The 18,332-nt window shown below is 43.2% G+C and overlaps 1 protein-coding gene across 1 annotated transcript; it reads left to right on the top strand.

Annotated features, from left to right (window-relative positions):
* Positions 1-342: 342 nt before the first annotated feature.
* Positions 343-13,324, top strand: LOC120053430 (zinc finger protein 276-like). The gene is made up of 11 exons (XM_039000557.1): positions 343-933; positions 1,071-1,386; positions 1,503-1,549; positions 1,656-2,018; positions 2,171-2,252; positions 2,349-2,432; positions 2,632-2,748; positions 2,882-2,957; positions 3,065-3,182; positions 3,720-3,819; positions 12,373-13,324. Exons 1-11 carry the CDS (start codon positions 663-665, stop codon positions 12,638-12,640), a joined length of 1,842 nt encoding a protein of 613 aa, XP_038856485.1. The 5' UTR covers positions 343-662; the 3' UTR covers positions 12,641-13,324.
* Positions 13,325-18,332: the final 5,008 nt, after the last annotated feature.

Below are 18,332 nucleotides of genomic sequence, written 5' to 3'. Positions count from 1 at the left end.
GATCCTATTGCTGTGTTCTAGAACGTATACTACTATTGATAGGGAACGCCTACTCTGTGAAGTGCGCGTGTGCAAGAACTCAAATCGCCCTTTGCACTCCTAAACATAGCGATTTTTTAAATAAAAAGGGTAAAGTCTACAAAGAATTGTCCACTCTGTTCGTAACCGATTTTAGTTATGGTAACGTTAAACTGTATTGAGATCAAATGTTTCATTGATGATGAGAACATTTGCAGAATGTGTTACCATATTTGGTAGTGAGTGGAAACGCCAACCGGATGCTTCACATTTATACATCTGGTGAAATATCTGTCTTATTGTTCTATCTGCGTTATTATTTTATTTTTTTACTACTTCCGGGTTTCGTGTTTCAATAGAAACCGCTTCCTGTTCGTGCTTTACGATATTGTGTTACTGTTAAATCGACAATGTATATTTTACTAAACCACCAACCAACTAAATGTTAAAACTACAAATGACTGCTAGAATTTGAGGCGAATCGTGTTCTCCTCATTGGAAGTCGCAGCTGCAGATCAACTTTGGGTTTTAAACAGCTATACTGATAACAGCGCTCCCCATGTAAGACTCAAGTTACTTTGAAAGCTACTGCCACATTATATTGACAGGACTTTTCTTTAGGATCCTCTTTAGGACTCTGTGTAATGAAGAAGAGAGGGAGACGAGCGCGGCTACCCGATGTGGCAGAAGGACAGAGAAGCCAGACTCAGTCAGTGGCTGGAGTCAAGAAACCTGCTGGGCGGCGAGAAAGACCAAAGAATGCTGTGAAAACAACTCCACCATCAGTTGCATGTGATGGAGGTTTCGAGGATGTTGGTCCAAGCGACAGATCTGCAAGATTACAATTGAGCACAACTGTGTCAGTTGTGGAGATGGAAGGGGAGGAGCATCCAGAGAATAGATCAAAGAAATCAGGTGAGTCCCCAGCAAAATTCTTGACAGATCAGTCTAGATTGACGTCAATGACCGGTTGTCATGTGTTTTTATTTCCACAAGGTAAAGGATCAGCTCTTACACTTTCTCAAATGCAACCTCCTTGACTCTTCCAACAGGTATGGGCAGACTCAGCACTGCATTCTGTCGACTCTGTCATGGAAAGTTCTCACCTCGGAGGCTGCGGCATGCCTTTGACAAGTGGCCAGGAGAGCTGGAGGGGGTCCCTGACCAGACAGAGCCAGCCCAGTCGCCCCTGCTTTTCTACACAGACTTTCAGCGCCTAGTGGGAGTGCCACTGAACCGTGACCCACGTCTCTCACAATTTGTCTGCAAGAACTGCCATACAAAATTCTACAAGTGCCACACTATCCTGCTCACATTTCTGCAGAGAGTAAACCTCTTGCCATCTGTGAATGTGCACACCAGAGACAGGTGAGGACAAATGCGAGCAATTGTAATGTCACAGGGTAGAGAGCGGCGATTGTAAACCTATAGGAGGGTCAGTAATGAGCAGTGAAATCAAAACATGATGTTGATTTTGGTTTCAGGAAAAGTTCAGAGTGCTCTCAATCAACAGTGCGTCCCAGCTCGTTGTGTAAGTAGATACATTCCATCAGGACAAGATGATTACCAGATTTTGATACGCAGAGATAACCACTTACTAAATGTCCCATTTCTCTTTCCTCCAACCTGACAACCAGCCCTCCCTCTCCCAGCATTCTCCATCCCCTCCGATCCCAAGTGTCTCCACAGCCTGGTGTCCTGGGCCCACCACCATGCAGAGGACTGCCGCTCCTGCCCTGCCCTGAAAGAAGTGCTGGAGGGGCAGTGTTGGGGCTCAGTAAGGGCTGTCTGGGCGTGTGTGGATGGACATAGTTACATGATGGACACACAGACCAGAGCAAATCCTGGACACACTGGGTGTGATCCCCTACTGGAAGCTGAGGAGCAGCCAAGAGGGAACCGAAACCCTGTCAACACCACCATGCCCCAGGCCAGTCCAGCTGCTACCCCACTGACTCAGAGGTCCATCAACACTGATGCTACTACCACCAGTGCAGATGGTGAGACAGCTTTTGGTGCCTCAAAATTACACTGAGAAACGGGAACACACCATATTTCATTTCAGTATTCAATTAAGTATAGTCTTGATTGCATTGAAATGTGACTCTTTGTAGGTGGTTACCATCTTATGTTTTGACCCTCTTGTTCCTAGAATTTTTCTTTGCTAAGGAGACACCCTCCCCTGCACCAGCCCCACTCATGGACAGGACAGGTGACATTGACCTATATGACCGGTGAGTCAACAATGACACACATGGTTCAAGTTCTTCAATTCTGGGAAGTTCAGATTGGTTAAACTATAGGCTGTGTGTGTTCATGTGAAACCTTAGGAACATGTCCAGTGAGGATGAGTTGGAAGATAAAAGGAAAAGTGGATCCTCTGATGAATTATTTGAACCATACCCAGAAAAGAAGTGAGTGGATTGATGTGGGTTCTAGCTATTTTGTATATCAAAGCAAAATAATGTACATGGAAGAATTCGTATTGATACACACAGTAATAACATAGTAACACATAAGTGGACAGTAAGAGCACTTATCAGAGCAACATTGGTAGTGGAAAAAAGGGCATCAAATGCATGAGTGTTTTCTCCCCTTTCCCATGGCTTGCAGAGTTGCCTCCCCGAAGAAGAGAACCAGAAGAAAAGAAGCAAAAACTCCCAAGGAGCCTAAAGTTAGAAAGAAGCCAGGACCCAAGCCTGGCTGGAAGAAGACAATCAAGTCAGAAAGGTACGGTAGAAGCTGTCTGGGGGCCAAAGCACCAGATCTTTGTAGTAGAACAGATGTTAAAATCTTGAATTGGAGTGTAGCTGGTAGTGGAGAGTAATACATGTGAAATATCCATGTTTGTTTTTGTTTTCAGAGAGGAGCTGCCCAATATCTACAAATGTCCGTACCAGGGCTGCTCAGCTGTGTACCGAGGAGCAGACGGCATGAAGGTCAGATACAAGTCATCCTTACGGCACTGCTTATCCTCTTATGGCCATGACCATTTCTATTAATACATAAGTGATTTCTGAGAGCTGTTTTTATCTGTGGGGTACAGAAACACATTAAGGAGCACCATGAAGAGATCCGTGAGCGACCCTGCCCTCACCCTGGCTGCAACAAGGTCTTCATGATTGACCGCTACTTGCAGCGACACGTGAAACTCATCCACACAGGTAGGTTTGGACTGGCTAATACTGAGGACTAAGGCTAATCTCTTTGTGCCCTGGTCAAGCATATTGTACAATATAGGGATTAGGGTGCCATTTGGGCGCAACCTGAGAGATGTTTGTGTGCTTGTATTAAAAGGCCCAGTGCAGTCAAAAATGTGATACTCCTGTTTTATATTTATATAATAATACTGTGAAATTGTGAAAATGATGATGATGCCCTTTTAGTGTAAGAGCTGTTTGAAAAGACCGCCTGTTTTGGTGGGATGGAGTTTTGGCCTGCCTAGTGACATCACTAGCCAGTGAATTATTTAATAGAGTTTCAAACCTCTCTGACAGTAAGATAATTTTCAGTTTTCGTTTTTCCCCTCCCCACTCAGACCACTCCCAAACAGTCCAAGCAAAATTATTGCTTGAGAAATTGCTCTTTGCGACAATGTTAGTTGAAACAATCACAGTAAGGTACTTAATTGCTACCCAGAAATAATTTGATATTGAGATAAAAACAGCTGCATTGGACCTTTAAGTTTGACCCTTTTCCAGAGGTGAGGAACTACATCTGTGACCAGTGTGGTCAGACCTTCAAGCAGAGGAAGCACCTGTCTGTGCACCAGATGCGCCACTCAGGGGTCAAGCCACTACAGTAAGTACAGAGGGACATAAAGCTCATATCAGAAGGCAAGGTTCTGCGTTGTGAGGGGTTCAGGCACTGATGAGTCTGTCAGACTGTAGCCAAGCCTTTGATTACAGTGCATTCGTAACGTCTTTAGACCCCTTCCCTTTTTCCACATTTTGTTACGTTACAGCCTTATTCTAAAATGGGTTGAATAAATACAAATCCTCATCAATCTATACACAATACCCCATAATGACAAAGCGAAAACAGGTTTAGACATTTTTGCAAATGTATAAAAAAACAAAAACTGATACCTTATTTACATAATTATTCAGCCCCTTTGCTATGAGACTCGAAATTGAGCTCAGGTGCATCCTGTTTCCATTGATCATCCCTAAAATGTTTCTCCAACTTGATTGGAGTCCACCTGTGGTAAATTCAATTGATTGGACATGATTTGGAAAGGCACACACCTGTCTATATAAGGTCGCACAGTTGACAGTGCATGTCAAAGCAAAAATCAAGGAATGAGGTCGAAGGAATTATCCGTAGAGCTCGAGACAGGATTGTGTCAAGGCACAGATATGGGGAAGGGTACCACATTTCTGCAGCATTGAAAGTCCAAGAACACAGTGGCCTCCATCATTCTTAAATGGAAGAAGTTTGGAACCACCAAGACTCTTCCTTGAGCTGGCCGCCCAACCAAACTGAGCAATCGAGGGAGAAGGGCCTTGATCAGGGAGGTGACCAAAACCCGATGGTCACTGACAGAGCTACAGAGTTCCTCTGCGGAGATGGGAGAACCTTCCAGAAGGCCAACCATCTCTGCAGCACTCCACCAATCAGGCCTTTATGGTAGAATGGCCAAACAGAAGGCACCCCTCAGTAACCGCCCGCTTGGAGTTTGCCAAAAGGCACCTAAAGGACTCTCAGACCATGAGTAACAAGATTCTCTGGTCTGATGAAACCAAGATTGAACTCTTTGGCCTGAATGCCAAGCGTCACATCTGGAGGAAACCTGGCACCATCCCTACAGTGAAGCATGGTGATGGCAGCATCATGCTGTGGGGATGTTTTTCAGCGGCAGGGACTGTGAGACTAGTCACGATCGAGGGAAAGATGAACGGAGCAAAGTACAGAGATCCTTGATGAAAACCTGCCTCAGAGCGATCAGGACCTCAGACTGGGGCGAAGGTTCACCTTCCAACAGGACAACAACCCTAAGCACACAGCCAAGACAACGCAGAAGTGAACACGATTGAAAATGGCTGTGCAGCGAGGCTCTCCATCTAACCTGACAGAGCGTGAGAGGATCTGAATGGGAGAAACTCCAATTACAGGTGTGCCAAGCTTGTAGCGTCATACCCAAGAAGACTCGAGGCTGTAAATCACTGCCAAAGGTGCTATAACAAAGTACTGAGTAAAGGGTCTGAATATTCATGTAAAATGTGACATTTCAGTTTTACATTTTTTTTTATAAATGTGCACAAATAAAATAAAATAAACTGTTTTTGCTTTGTTATTATGGGGTATTGTGTGTAGATTGATGAAAGAAAAAACAATTTAATCAATTTTAGAATAAGGCTAACGTAACAATGTGGAAAAAGACAAGGGGTCAGAATTCTTTACGAATGCACTGTATGTGGTATGATTTGGGTTAATAAGAATTAATGGAAGGAGGAATTGGGACTGGATAAGGACATATATGGCTGTAAAGCCGATACCTCTGTGCCGAAATCCCTGATGCAGTAAAAAATGTAAAACATTGAATATGAAGTAAGCTTTGTGACATATTTGAATGCAATCCATTACCTCTTTGTTTGTCTGAATTTGTGGGTTTTACTCACCATCCAAGCTTTTGTGAGAGCGCGTGGTACTCTTTTGATTTGTGACACCCTCAAATGAAATGTTATTTGTCACATGCGTCAAATACTGCAGGTGTAGGTAGTCGAGGTCGACCGATTAATCGGCATGGCTGATTTTAATTAGGGCCGATTTCAAGTTTTCACAACAATCGGTAATCAGCATTTTTAAGATGCCGATTATGGCCGATTTACATTGCAATCCACGAGGAAACTGTGTGGCAGGCTGACCACCTGTTACGCGAGTGCAGCAAGGAGCCACGGTAAGGTGCTAGCTAGCATTAAACTTACCTTATAAAAAACAATCAATCTTCACATTATCACTAATTAACTACACATGGTTGATGATATTACTAGGTTAACTAGGTTGTCTTGCGTTGCATATAATCAACGCGGTGGCTGTTAATTTATCATCGAATCACAGCCTACTTCAACTAAGCCAAACGGGTGATTTAACAAAAGCGCATTGCTGAAAAAAGCACAATCTTTGCACAAATGTACCTAACCATAACAATTGTTTACAGACAGATTATTTCACTTATAATTCACTGTATCACAATTCTAGTGGGTCATAAGTTTACATACACTAAGTTGGCTGTGCTTTTAAACAGCTTGGAAAATTATGTCATGGCTTTAGATGATTCTGATAAGCTAATTGACATCATTTGAGTCAATTGGAGGTTTACCTGTGGATGTATTTCAAGGCCTACCTTCAAACTCACTGCCTCTGCTTGACATCATGGGAAAATCAAAATAAATCAGCCAAGACTTCAGAAAACAAATTGTAGACCTCCACAAGTCTGGTTCATCCTTGGGAGCAATTTCCAAATGCCTGAAGGTACCACGTTCATCTGTACAAACAATAGTACGCAAGTATAAACACCATGGGACCACGCAGCCGTCATACCGCTCAGGAAGGAGACGCGTTCTGTCTCCTAGAGATGAACATACTTTGGTGCGAAAAGTGCAAATCAATCCCAGAACAGCAAAGGACCTTGTGAAGATGCTGGAGGAAACAGGTACAAAAGTATCTATATCCACAGTAAAACGAGTCATTTTTCGTCATAACCTGAAAGGCCGCTCAGCAAGGAAGAAGCCACGGCTCCAAAACTGCCATTAAAAAAAGCCAGGCTACGGTTTGCAACTGCACATGGGGACAAAGATCGTACTTTTTGGAGAAATGTCCTCTGGTCTGATGAAACAAAAATAGAACTGTTTGGCCATAATGACCATCGTTATGTTTGGAGGAAAAAGGGGGAGGCTTGCAAGCCGAAGAACACCATCCCAACTGTGAAGCACGGGGGTGGCAGCATCATGTTGTGGGGGTGCTTTGCTGCAGGAGGGACTGGTGCACTTCACAAAATAGATGGCATCATGAGGATGGAACATTATGTGGATATATTGAAGCAATATTTCAAGACATCAGTCAGGAAGTTAAAGCTTGGTCGCAAATGGGTCTTCCAAATGGACAATGACCCCAAGCATACTTCCAAAGTTGTGGCAAAATGGCGTAAGGACAACAAAGTCAAGGTATTGGAGTGGCCATCACAAAGCCCTAACCTCAATCCCATAGAGAATTTGTGGGCAGAACTGAAAAAGCGTGTGCGAGCAAGGAGGCCTACAAACCTAACTCAGTTACACCAGCTCTGTCAGGAGGAATGGGCCAAAATTCACCCAACTTATTGTGGGAAGCTTGTGGAAGGCTACCTGAAACGTTTGACCCAAGTTCAACAATTTAAAGGCAATGCTACCAAATACTAATTGAGTGTATGTAAACTTCTGACCCACTGGGAATGTGATGAAATAAATAAAAGCTGAAATAAATCACTCTCTACTATAATTCTGGCATTTCACATTCTTAAAATAAAGTGGTGATCCTAACTGACCTAAGACCTAGAATTTTTACTCTGATTAAATGTCAGGAATTGTGAAACTGAGTTTTTAAATGCATTTGGCTAAGGTGTATGTAAACTTCTGACTTCAACTGTATATATTTTTAAACCTGCATATTTAGTTAAAATAAATGAATGTTAGCAGGCATTATTAACTAGGGAAATTGTGTCACTTCTCTTGCGTTCAGTGCAAGCAGAGTCAGGGTATATGCAACAGTTTTGGCCGCCTGGCTCGTTGCGAACTAATTTACATTACATTGAAGGTTGTGCAATGTAACAGCAATATTTAGACTTAGGGTTGCCACCGGTTCGATAAAATACGGAATGGTTCCGTATTTCACTGAAAGAATAAACGTTTTGTTTTCGAAATTATACTTTCCGGATTTGACCATATTATTGACCAAAGGCTCATATTTGTTAGAGCAGTCTGACTGAGCAGTGGTAGGCAGCAGCATGCTTGTAAGCATTCATTCAAACTTTACTGCGTTTGCCAGCAGCTCTTAGCAATGCTTGAAGCACAGCGCTGTTTATGACTTCAAGCCTATCAACTCCTGAGATTAGGCTGGCAATACTAAAGTGCCTATAAGAACATCCAATAGTCAAAGGTATATGAAATACAAATGGTATAGAGATAAATAGTTGACGTGTCATGATTTCTATAATAACTACAACCTAAAACTTCTTAACTGGGAATATTAAAGAACTGGGAATATTGAACCACCAGCTTTCATATGTTCTGAGCAAGGAACTTAAACGGTAGCTTTTTTTTTACATGGCACATATTGCACTTTTACTTAATGCAAAAACACAGTGTTGGAGAAGTATTTAAACCAAATTTAGCATGTTTCATTTATTTGAGACTAAATAGATTTTATTTATGTATTATATTAAGTTAAAATAAACGTGTTTATTCAATATTGTTGTAATTGTCATTATTACAAATATATATATAAATCGGTATCGGCTTTTTTTGGTCCTCCAATAATCAGTATCGGTGTTGAAAAATCATAATTCGGGCAACCTCTAGTGGGTAGACCTTGGCATATAATGCTTACTTACAAGCCTTAACCAACAATGCAGAGTAAGAAAATATTTGCTAAATAAACTAAAGTAAAAAAAAAAAAAAAAAACACACCATAACAATTACGAGGCTATATACAGGAGGTATCGCTACCGAGTTAATGTGCAGGGGTACGGATTATTGGAGGTAATTGATATGTATATGTACATGTAGGTAGGGGTAAAGTGACTGCATAGATAATAAACAGCGAGTAGCAGCGGCGTAAAAAAGGTAGTCAATGTAAATAGTACGGGTGGCCATTTGATTAACTGTTCAGCATTCATATGGCTTGGGGCTAGAAGCTGTTAAGGAGCCTTTTGGACTTAGACTTGGCTCTCCGGGTACCACTTGCTATGCGGTAGCAGAGAAAACAGTCTATAACTTGGGTGGCTGAAGTCTTTGACAATTTTTAGGACCTTCCTCTGACACCGCCTGGTATAGAGGTCCTGGATGGCATGACGCTTGGCCCCAGTGATGTATTGGGCCGTACGCACTACCCTCTGTAGCGCCTTGCGGTCGGGCAGTTGCCATACCAGGTAGTGATTCAACCAGTCAGGATGCTCTCGATGGTGCAGCTGTGTAACTTTTTTAGGATCTGAGGACCCATGCAAAATCTTTAAAGTCTCCTGAGGGGGAATAGTTGTTGTCGTGCCCTTTTCACTACTCTCTTGGTGTGTTTGGACCATGATGGTTTGTTGGTGATGTGGACACCAAGGAATTTGAAGCTATCGACCCGCTCCACTACAGCCCCGTTGATGATGTGAATGGGGGCGTGCTCGGCCCTCCTTTTCCTGTAGTCCACGATCAGCTCCTTTGTCTTGCTCACGTTGAGGGAGAAGTTGTTGTCCTGGCACCACACTGCCAGGTCTCTGACCTCCCTATAGGCTGTCGCAACGTTGTCAGTGATCAGGCCTGCCACCATTGTGTCGTCAGCAAACTTAATGATGGTGTTGGAGTCGTGCTTGGCCACGCAGTTGTGAGTGAACATAGTGTACAGGAGGGGACTGAGCACGCACCGCTGAGGGGCCCCCGTGTTGACGATCAGCATGGCAGATGTGTTGTTGCCTGCCCTTACCACCTGGGGGAGGCCCGTCAGGAAGTCTAGGATCCAGTTGCAAAGGGAGGTGTTTAGTCCCAGGGTCCTTAGCTGAGTGATGAGCTTTGAGGGCACTATGGTGTTGAACGCTGAGCTGTAGTCAATGAACAGCATTCTCACGCACAGTACCAGTCAAAAGTTTTAACACACCTACTCATTCCAGGGTTTTTCTTTATTTTTACTATTTTGTAGAATAATAGTGAAGACAACAAAACCTAGAAATAACACATATGGAAACATGTAGTAACCAAAAAAGTGTTAAACAAATCAAAATATATTTAATATTCTTAAAAGTAGTCACCCTTTGCCTTGACAGCTTTGCACACGCTTGGCATTCTCTCACCCAGCTTCATGAGGTAGTCACCTGGAAGGCATTTCAATTAACAGGTGTGCCTTGTTAAAAGTTAATTTGTGGAATTTATTTCCTTTTTAATGAGTTTGAGCCAATCAATTGTGTTGTGACAAGGTAGGGGTGGTATACAGAAGATAGCGCTATTTGGTAAAAGACCAAGTCCATATTATGGTAAGAACAGCTCAAATAAGCAAAGAGAAACTACAGTCCATCATTACTTTAAGACATGAAGGTCAGTCAATACGGAACATTTCAAGAACTTTGAAAGTTCCTTCAAGTGCAGTTGCAAAAACCATCAAGCGCTATGATGAAACTGGCTCTCACACCAAAGAAAGACCCAGAATTACCTCTGCTGCAGAGGATAAGTTCATTAGAGTTAAATGCACCTCAGATTGCAGCCCAAATAAAAGTAACAGACACATCAACTGTTCAGAGACTGAGTGATCAGGCCTTCATGGTCGATTTGCTGCAAAGAAACCACTATTAAAGGACACCAATCAGAAGAAGAGACTTGTTTGGGCCAAGAAACACAAACAATGGACATTAGACCAGTGGAAATCTGTCCTTTTGGTCTGATGAGTCCAAATTTGAGATTCTTGGTAAACGGATGATCTCCGCATGTGTGGTTCCCAACGTGACGCATGGAGGAGGTGGTGTGATGGCGTGGGGGGTGCTTTGCTGATGACACAGTCTGTGATTTATCAAGGCACACTTAACCAGCATGGCTACCACAGCATTCTGCAGTGATATCACATCTGGTTGGCGCTTAGGGGGACTATCTTTTGTTTTTCAACCTGATAATGACCCAAAACACACCTCCAGGCTGTGTAAGGGCTATTTGACCAAGGAGACTGATGGAGTGCTGCATCAGATGACCTGGCCTCCACAATTACCCGACCTCTACCCAAATGAGATGGTTTGGGATGAGTTGGACTGCAGAATGAAGGAAAAGCAGCCAACAAGTGCTCAGCATAATGTATGTGGGCTACTCCTTCAAGCATTCTAGGTGACTACCTCATGAAGCTGGTTGAGAGAATGCCAAGTGTGTGCAAAGCTGTCCGCAAGGCAAAGGGTGGCTACTTTGAAGAATATAAAATATATTTTGATTTGTCTAACACTTTTTTTGGTTACTACATGATTCCACAACCATCTCTGCCTTTCAAAGCAACTTGGCGTTCTTGGGCACAGGGACCATGGTGGTCTCCTTGAAACATGTAGATATTAGAGACTCAGTCAGGGAGAGGTTGAAAATGTCAGTGAAGACACTTGCCAGTTGGTCAGCGCATGCTCGGAGTACATGTCCTGGTAATCCGTATGGCCCTGCAGCCTTGTGAATGTTGACCTGTTTAAAGGTCTTGCTCACATCGGCTACGGAGAGCGTGATCACACAGTCGTCCGGAACAGCTGGTGCTGTCATGCATGCTTCAATGTTGCTTGCTTTGAAGCGCGCATATAAGTCAATTAGCTCAGCTACACAATTTTTTAAACTTATGGTCCACTGCATGAAAATCAGTCAGATAATTAAGTCGCCTTATTCATAATCCAACATATTATCCACATGTACAATCCAACATGTACTATATCCACATCATATAGTACCAGTCAAAAGTTTGGACACACCTAGTTGTAATCCGTAATAGTTTGCAAGCCCTGCCACATCCGATGAGTATCAGAGCCGGTGTAGTAGGATTCAATCTTAGTCCTGTATTAACACTTTGCCTGTTTGATGGTTCATCGGAGGGCATAGCGGGATTTCTTAAAGGTGTCCTGATTAGTGTCCCGCTCCTTGAAAGCGACAGCCCAAGCCTTTATCTCAGTGCGGATGTTGCCTATAATCCATGGCTTTTGGTTGGGATACGTGCGTACGATTTCCATGGGGACGACGTCATCGATGCACTTATTGATGAAGCTGGTGACTGATGTGGTATACTCCTCAATGCCATTGGATGAATCCCGGAACATATTCCAGTCTGTGCTAGCAAAACAGTCCTGTAGCTTAGCATATGCGTCATCTTACCACTTCCGTATTAAGCGCGTCACTAGTTCTTCCTGCTTTAGTTTTTGCTTGTAATCAGGAGGATAGAATTATGGTCAGATTTGCCAAATGGAGGGCGAGGAAGAGCTTTGTATGCGTGTGGAGTAAAGGTGGTCTAGAGTTTATTTCCTCTGGTTGCACATGTGACATGCTGATAGAAATGAGGTGAAACAGATTTAAGTTTTCCTGCATTAAAGTCCCCGACCACTAGGAGTGCGGCTTCTGGATGAGCATTTTCTTGTTTGGTTATGGCCTCACTAAACCTTTTTATCTTCACTTTCAGGTGCGAAGTGTGTGGTTTCCAGTGCCGCCAGAGAGCATCGCTAAAGTACCACATGACTAAACACAAGGCAGAAGCTGATCTGGAATTTGCATGCAAACTGTGTGGAAAGCGCTTTGAGAAGGCCCACAACCTCAACGTCCACATGTCCATGGTGCATCCCCTCACACTAGCAGCTGCCGGAGGAAACATCGACAGCCCCTCCAACCCTGCTATCACCAACATAGAGACCATCACAGAGACTGGGGAACTGAACCCTTACACCAGTTGACTAACTTGATTAGGCCTGTGACCCTCAAGGAGATATAACAACCACAAAGACACCTAAACCACAAAGTATAACAGGGCTAGGGAACTAGATTCAGCTGCGGGACGATTTCTGTCTGAGCGGATGGTCAGAGAGCCAGTACATAATTATAATAACTTTGTACAACTGTAAATTGACCACAACTAAGGCAAAGAAATCACTTGCGGGACGGTTTTGGCCCACCAGCTGCCTGTTGCCGACCCCTGCTCTATAAGGAGTCTGGTGTAGAATGGTCATTGAGGTAGAGAATAAGGTTATTATAAGTTATACGTGCACTGTGTATAAATGACAGTACTTCTAAAAGGAGCACAGCTAGCGGATCCTCTTTCAAAGTCAGGTAAGCTGTGTGATACTTACTTTAGTGTTGTACTGCTCTAATTATATCCTTAAGGCAACATTATCATGTAGCTAGCCAAGTATATTCTTCATGGGAGGACAAAGACCAAGTTTTCAAACTCCCCCATACATCTTTATATATATTGTTCATGAAGGAAGGCAAGTTGTCATGATTCAAGGAAGCCAAATTAGTAACAGTCCACAGGTGTGCCTGTAGCCCCATATATATTTCTCTCACACACACACAGTCCATTCTGAAAGTATTCAGACCCCTTCCCCTTTTCCACATTTTGTTCCTTTACAGCCTTATTCTAAATTGTATTAAATAAATACAAATCCTCATCAATCTACACACAATACCCCATAATGACAAAGCGAAAAAAGGTTTTTAAAATGTTTGTCTATGTATTAAATATACATAACATACCTTATTTACATAAGTATTCAGGCCCTTTGCTATGAGACTCGAAATTGAGCTCATGTGCATCCTGTTTCCATTGATCATCCTTGAGATATTTCTACAACTAGGTTGAAGGAATTGTCCGTAGAGCTCTGAGACAGGATTGTGTCGAGAGACAGATCTGGGGAAGGGTAACAAAACATTTCTGCAGCATTGATGGTCCCCAAGAATACAGTGGCCTCCGTCATTGGCCTCCGCCCAGCCAAACTGAGCAATTCGGGGAGAAGGGCCTTGGTCAGGGAGGTGACTAAGAACCTGCTGGTCACTCTGACAGAGCTTCAGAGTTCCTCTGTGTAGATTGGAGAAGCTTACAGAAGGACAACCATCTCTGCAGAACTCCACCAATCAGGCCTTTATGGTAGAGTGACCAGACGGAAGCCACTCCTCAGTAAAAGGCACATGAGAGCCCGCTTGTAGTTTGCCAAAATGCACCTAAAGACTCTCAGACCATGAGAAACAACATTTTCTGGTCTGATGAAACCAAGATTGAACTCTTTGGCCTGAATGCCAAGCGTCACGTCTGGAGGAAACCTGGCACCATCCCTACAGTGAAGCATGGTGGTGGCAGATTCATGCTGTGGGGATGTTTTTCAGCGGCTGGACTGGGAGACTAGTCAGGATCGAGGGGAAAGATGAAAGGAGGAAAGTACAGAGAGATCCTTGATGAAAACCTGCTCCAGAGCGATCAGGACCTCAGACTGGGGTGAAGGTTCACCTTTCAACAGGACAACAACCCTAAGCACACAGCCAGGACAACGCAGGAGTGGCTTCGGGACAAGTCTCAGAATGTCCTTGAATGGCCCGGACTTGAACCCGATCGAACATTTCTGGAGAGACCTGAAACTAGATGTGCAGCGATGCTCCCCATCCAACCTGACAGAGCTTGAGAGGATCTGCAGAGAAGAATGGGAGAAACTCCCCAAATACAGGTGTGCCAAGCTTGTAGCGTCATACCCAAGAAGACTTGAGGTTGTAATCGCTGCCAAAGGTGCTTCAACAAAGTACTGAGTAAAGGGTCTGAATACTTATGTAAATGTGATATATATTTTTTGCTTTGTCATTATGGGTTATTGTGTGTAGATTGAAGGGGGGAAACTATTTAATCCATTTCAGAATAAGGCTGTAACATAACAAAATATGAAAAAAGTCAAGGGGTCTGAATACTTTCCTAACGCAGAGGAAGTCCAACTCTTGGCTTAGGCTGGAATGGCTGAGTTGAAAGACTAGAGCTGCTGTCAGGTCCAGGTCAACACATAAGACCTCCAGCTAAGGAACAGGGGAGAGAGAGAGGGTCACTCAATAGGGTATTATGTGGGTCAAAGAAAGTACAATGGTATATCAATCTGCTGTGTTTTGAGAGCCATTGGTAAAAAGCAGAGTCTGACATGAGGTGAAGCCCAGAAAGTTATCATAGGCTGTATTTGTGTAATGTTTGATGTTTGTGAAATCCTAATAAATGTATCATTATGTCATATCCAGCTGATTTCAACCCAGTCCTACTCTATGGGCTACAGACTGCGATCAGCCTTGCTCTGGGTGGTCAGTGCACTAATGTGTTACCTGGTTCAGCTGATGTTGAGACAGTGAGGTTGGGGATGTCAGAGAGTCTTCAGAACCACCTACTGGGCCCGAGTCAGAATCTGGGAGGGGGTCCATCTGTGAGACCAAAACGCAGATTCAGAAAAATGCTACTATAAGTAGTTTGTTGACCACATACCAGTCAACCATAGTGTAGATGTATGATTATTAAACATGATTATCTGTGCTTTTTTTGCGAATCAAAGTAAGCTCACCTCATCAGTTGGGTGCTCGGTCACAGGGAAAGAAGTCTGGCCATCCATAAAGAGCTTGATAAGGGATGAGTAGCAGAGCACAGGAACCCTGGGGCCTTCAATGTCCTCTCCAACATCTCAGAGTTAAGATGGGGGACCAGGCTGGAAGGGAAACAGAACACAATACACATACAGAACTCGCATATAAACAAGAAGATGGATGACACTGAGGACAGCACTGACAGTTTGACCAAGTAAATATACCTGTAAAAGGTTAAAGGCATCAGTCTTATGTATTCCTCTAATGTTACCATGGCTACAGGTTGGTATGGGCTTTGTTCTTGATTTTAAAAAATTATATATAAATACCCAATATAACATCAGAGACACAAAATGTTGAATGATAAACATTACAGTTATGTGGTGTTTTGTTAGTGTAAAAGGTGTTTTAGTCTGTTGAATACATTACTATTACATAGTTTAGTATGTAGGGCTAGGAGTTCCCTGACCACCTAACCAGGAAAAACTCCTGGCATTGACTAAATCCCACAGTGCCCCCACCTTTCCCACCCACCCTACTAGCACTGACTTTGAGGAAAATATACTTACTATAACTGTGATATGTGGTTGTCCCATCTACAGTGGGGAGAACAAGTATTTGATACACTGTCGATTTTGCAGGTTTTACTACTTACAAAGCATGTAGAGGTCTGTAATTTTTTATCATAGGTACACTTCAACTGTGAGAGACGGAATCTAAAACAAAAATCCAGAAAATCACATTGTATGATTTTGGGGATCCATAATAAATACAAATACAAATCAGCAGATTATGAAGGTGTTTTGGAGTGCAATGTTCAACCCAGTGTTCAAAAACTGTCTCTGATCAAGGTTGTGTGTCTTCCAGTAGGACAACTACCCCAATAACACATAAAACGCACCCTGGAATGGTTCAAGAAGAAGCACTGGACTGATCTGGAGTGGCGAGCGAAGAGTCCAGATCTGAATCACATCCATAACCTATGGCAAAATGTGAAAACAGCAGTTGGTGGAGGCCACACCTCTTCAGCAGTTTGCTGCGAGTGGGCCAAAGTGCCAGTAGAAAGGTGCAGCAAGCTCATTGATGGCCACAAGAAGCTTTTGTTGGCCGTTATCTTGGCTAAAAGCTGTGCAACCAAGTGCTAGCTCTGGGTTGCCAATTGCAATGTTGAAAATCCAATAAGGTGTGAAGACCAATTTTTTTTTTTCAATTTCAACTTATTTTAGAAGAAATAAGGAATAATTTTAACAAAGTACAAGGGTGCCAATATATTTTGCCACAACTGTATATATTAAGAAACCTACGTATGTGTGGGTTTCGTTTTCTTTGAACGTTGACCTCTGTCCTTTAGGTGGTGTGAAATAGATTTTCTCAATTGGCTGTGTTACGTGTCCACTCTGTCAAAGCTTACAAACGTGGCTAGTGAATCTATTGAGCAAACATCTAGGTTGAGTTTGAAAAACTTTATGTGTCCTCACCTGTCTGTGCTGCTCTGCCAGCTGTCCCAACATCTCCAGGCTTGTCCTGATGCCCTGGCCCTGGCCACTCCCCTGGCCCTCCCATACACAGTGCAGACAGGCTGCCAGGAGCAGGGGCGGGGCAGAGGGAACAGGGCATGACACCCCTTCTTTGAACTGCCAAAGAGACAGCACATGAACTCAATCATCACTCTCAAAAATAACATTGAAATAAAAGTTGACATTTAGTTTGTATAGGAGTATTATCAGTAAATGTTGTATATACACAGGCATGTACGCATGATCCTGTTTTATCAGTAGGCCCACAAGTGACAGTCAGCCAGTACCTGCAGCTGCTGAGGCGACACCAACACAGGGGAGAGACAGCCCCACTAGTGCTGTCCAACACACACACAAATTACACTCAGTCAGCATCATATATTAAAACTCTCAGATTAAGGTGTACTTCACCTCAGCTTAACAATCAGATGTGTTCCTGGTAGTATAATGTACTGTACACTAGCAGAGACGAGGAGCAGTGGACAGTGAAGACTGATCAGGGATTTGGTTTTGTTCACTTCTCCTGATGGACAGTTACAGCTCAGGGGACAGCCCCTGCCATGAGCACAGCCTATGAAAAATAAAAAGAGGGAAGATATTCCAATTTCTTATGATAAATATCACAATATGTTGTGTCTACCCATGTCTATAGCAGTACAGTTAATGATCTAAGAATGGAACCAAATTACTGTTAAGAAGTGTGCAGCTTGGAAGCTGCCCTTCCTCTGATACACAAAGAGATGCAGTATAACAATAATAATCAAATCTGGGAAACACATCATAGTATTTCTGTAAAAATAAATAAGGGTCTTGATTTCAACAGGTTTGGTCAAGATGAGAAGTGAACTATGGATTCACACATGTATTCAGACTGTAGCCAATTTAATCATCCTGCTCTGTAATAGTCCATCCTTCCCTCCCTCTCTTAACCCCTCCATCCTTCCCTCCCTCTCTTAACCCCTCCATCCTTCCCTCCCTCTCTTAACCCCTCCATCCTTCCCTCCCTCTCTTAACCCCTATATGGGCACACCTGATACTAGTTGATATATTCCATGATGGTCTCACAATCCAGAGTCCTCTTCACTCTGATTTCAAAACAATACTGATACTGAACTGACTTCAACAATGTCTATTGGATAATTAGAATGATCTGGGTTACAGATCAGTCCAATACTGACCCCGTCTGCTGGTCCATGATGGCGTTAAGAATGTGTGAGCAGACTGTCCTCATGTCTCCTGCACAGCTCCCTTGGTCCTCAGGAAAGGGAAGGTATAGCTGCTGACACGCCAGCTGCTGGTACTCCTGTCTGATACACACAGGCTCTGTTACATATTCAACACATCAATATATACCAAAATTAATCTGTGTGTTGTTTATTGAGGCATGTGCTTCACTTATCTGGGTCAGACAGGGCATCCTTACTCCTTTGCACTCTGAGTTCAGCTGCAAGCCACTCTGAAAATGACAACTTGACAAAGACGACAAATGGCTATAAAATGTATCATCAATATCAGCCAATGTGTTCCAAAG

The sequence above is a fragment of the Salvelinus namaycush genome, chromosome 9 (assembly GCF_016432855.1).
Source record: "Salvelinus namaycush isolate Seneca chromosome 9, SaNama_1.0, whole genome shotgun sequence".
Classification (NCBI taxonomy): domain Eukaryota; kingdom Metazoa; phylum Chordata; class Actinopteri; order Salmoniformes; family Salmonidae; genus Salvelinus; species Salvelinus namaycush.
This window is presented reverse-complemented; position numbering and strand designations above follow the sequence as displayed.

Bases quoted from the DNA above. Each gene is read 5' to 3' on its own strand.
- LOC120053430 (XM_039000557.1), top strand. From the start codon at position 663: ATGAAGAAGAGAGGGAGACGAGCGCGGCTACCCGATGTGGCAGAAGGA. The intron at 1,550-1,655 runs GTAAGTAGATAC...CCTGACAACCAG, and splicing joins AGTGCGTCCCAGCTCGTTGT to CCCTCCCTCTCCCAGCATTC. The intron at 2,749-2,881 runs GTACGGTAGAAG...TTTTGTTTTCAG, and splicing joins AAGACAATCAAGTCAGAAAG to AGAGGAGCTGCCCAATATCT.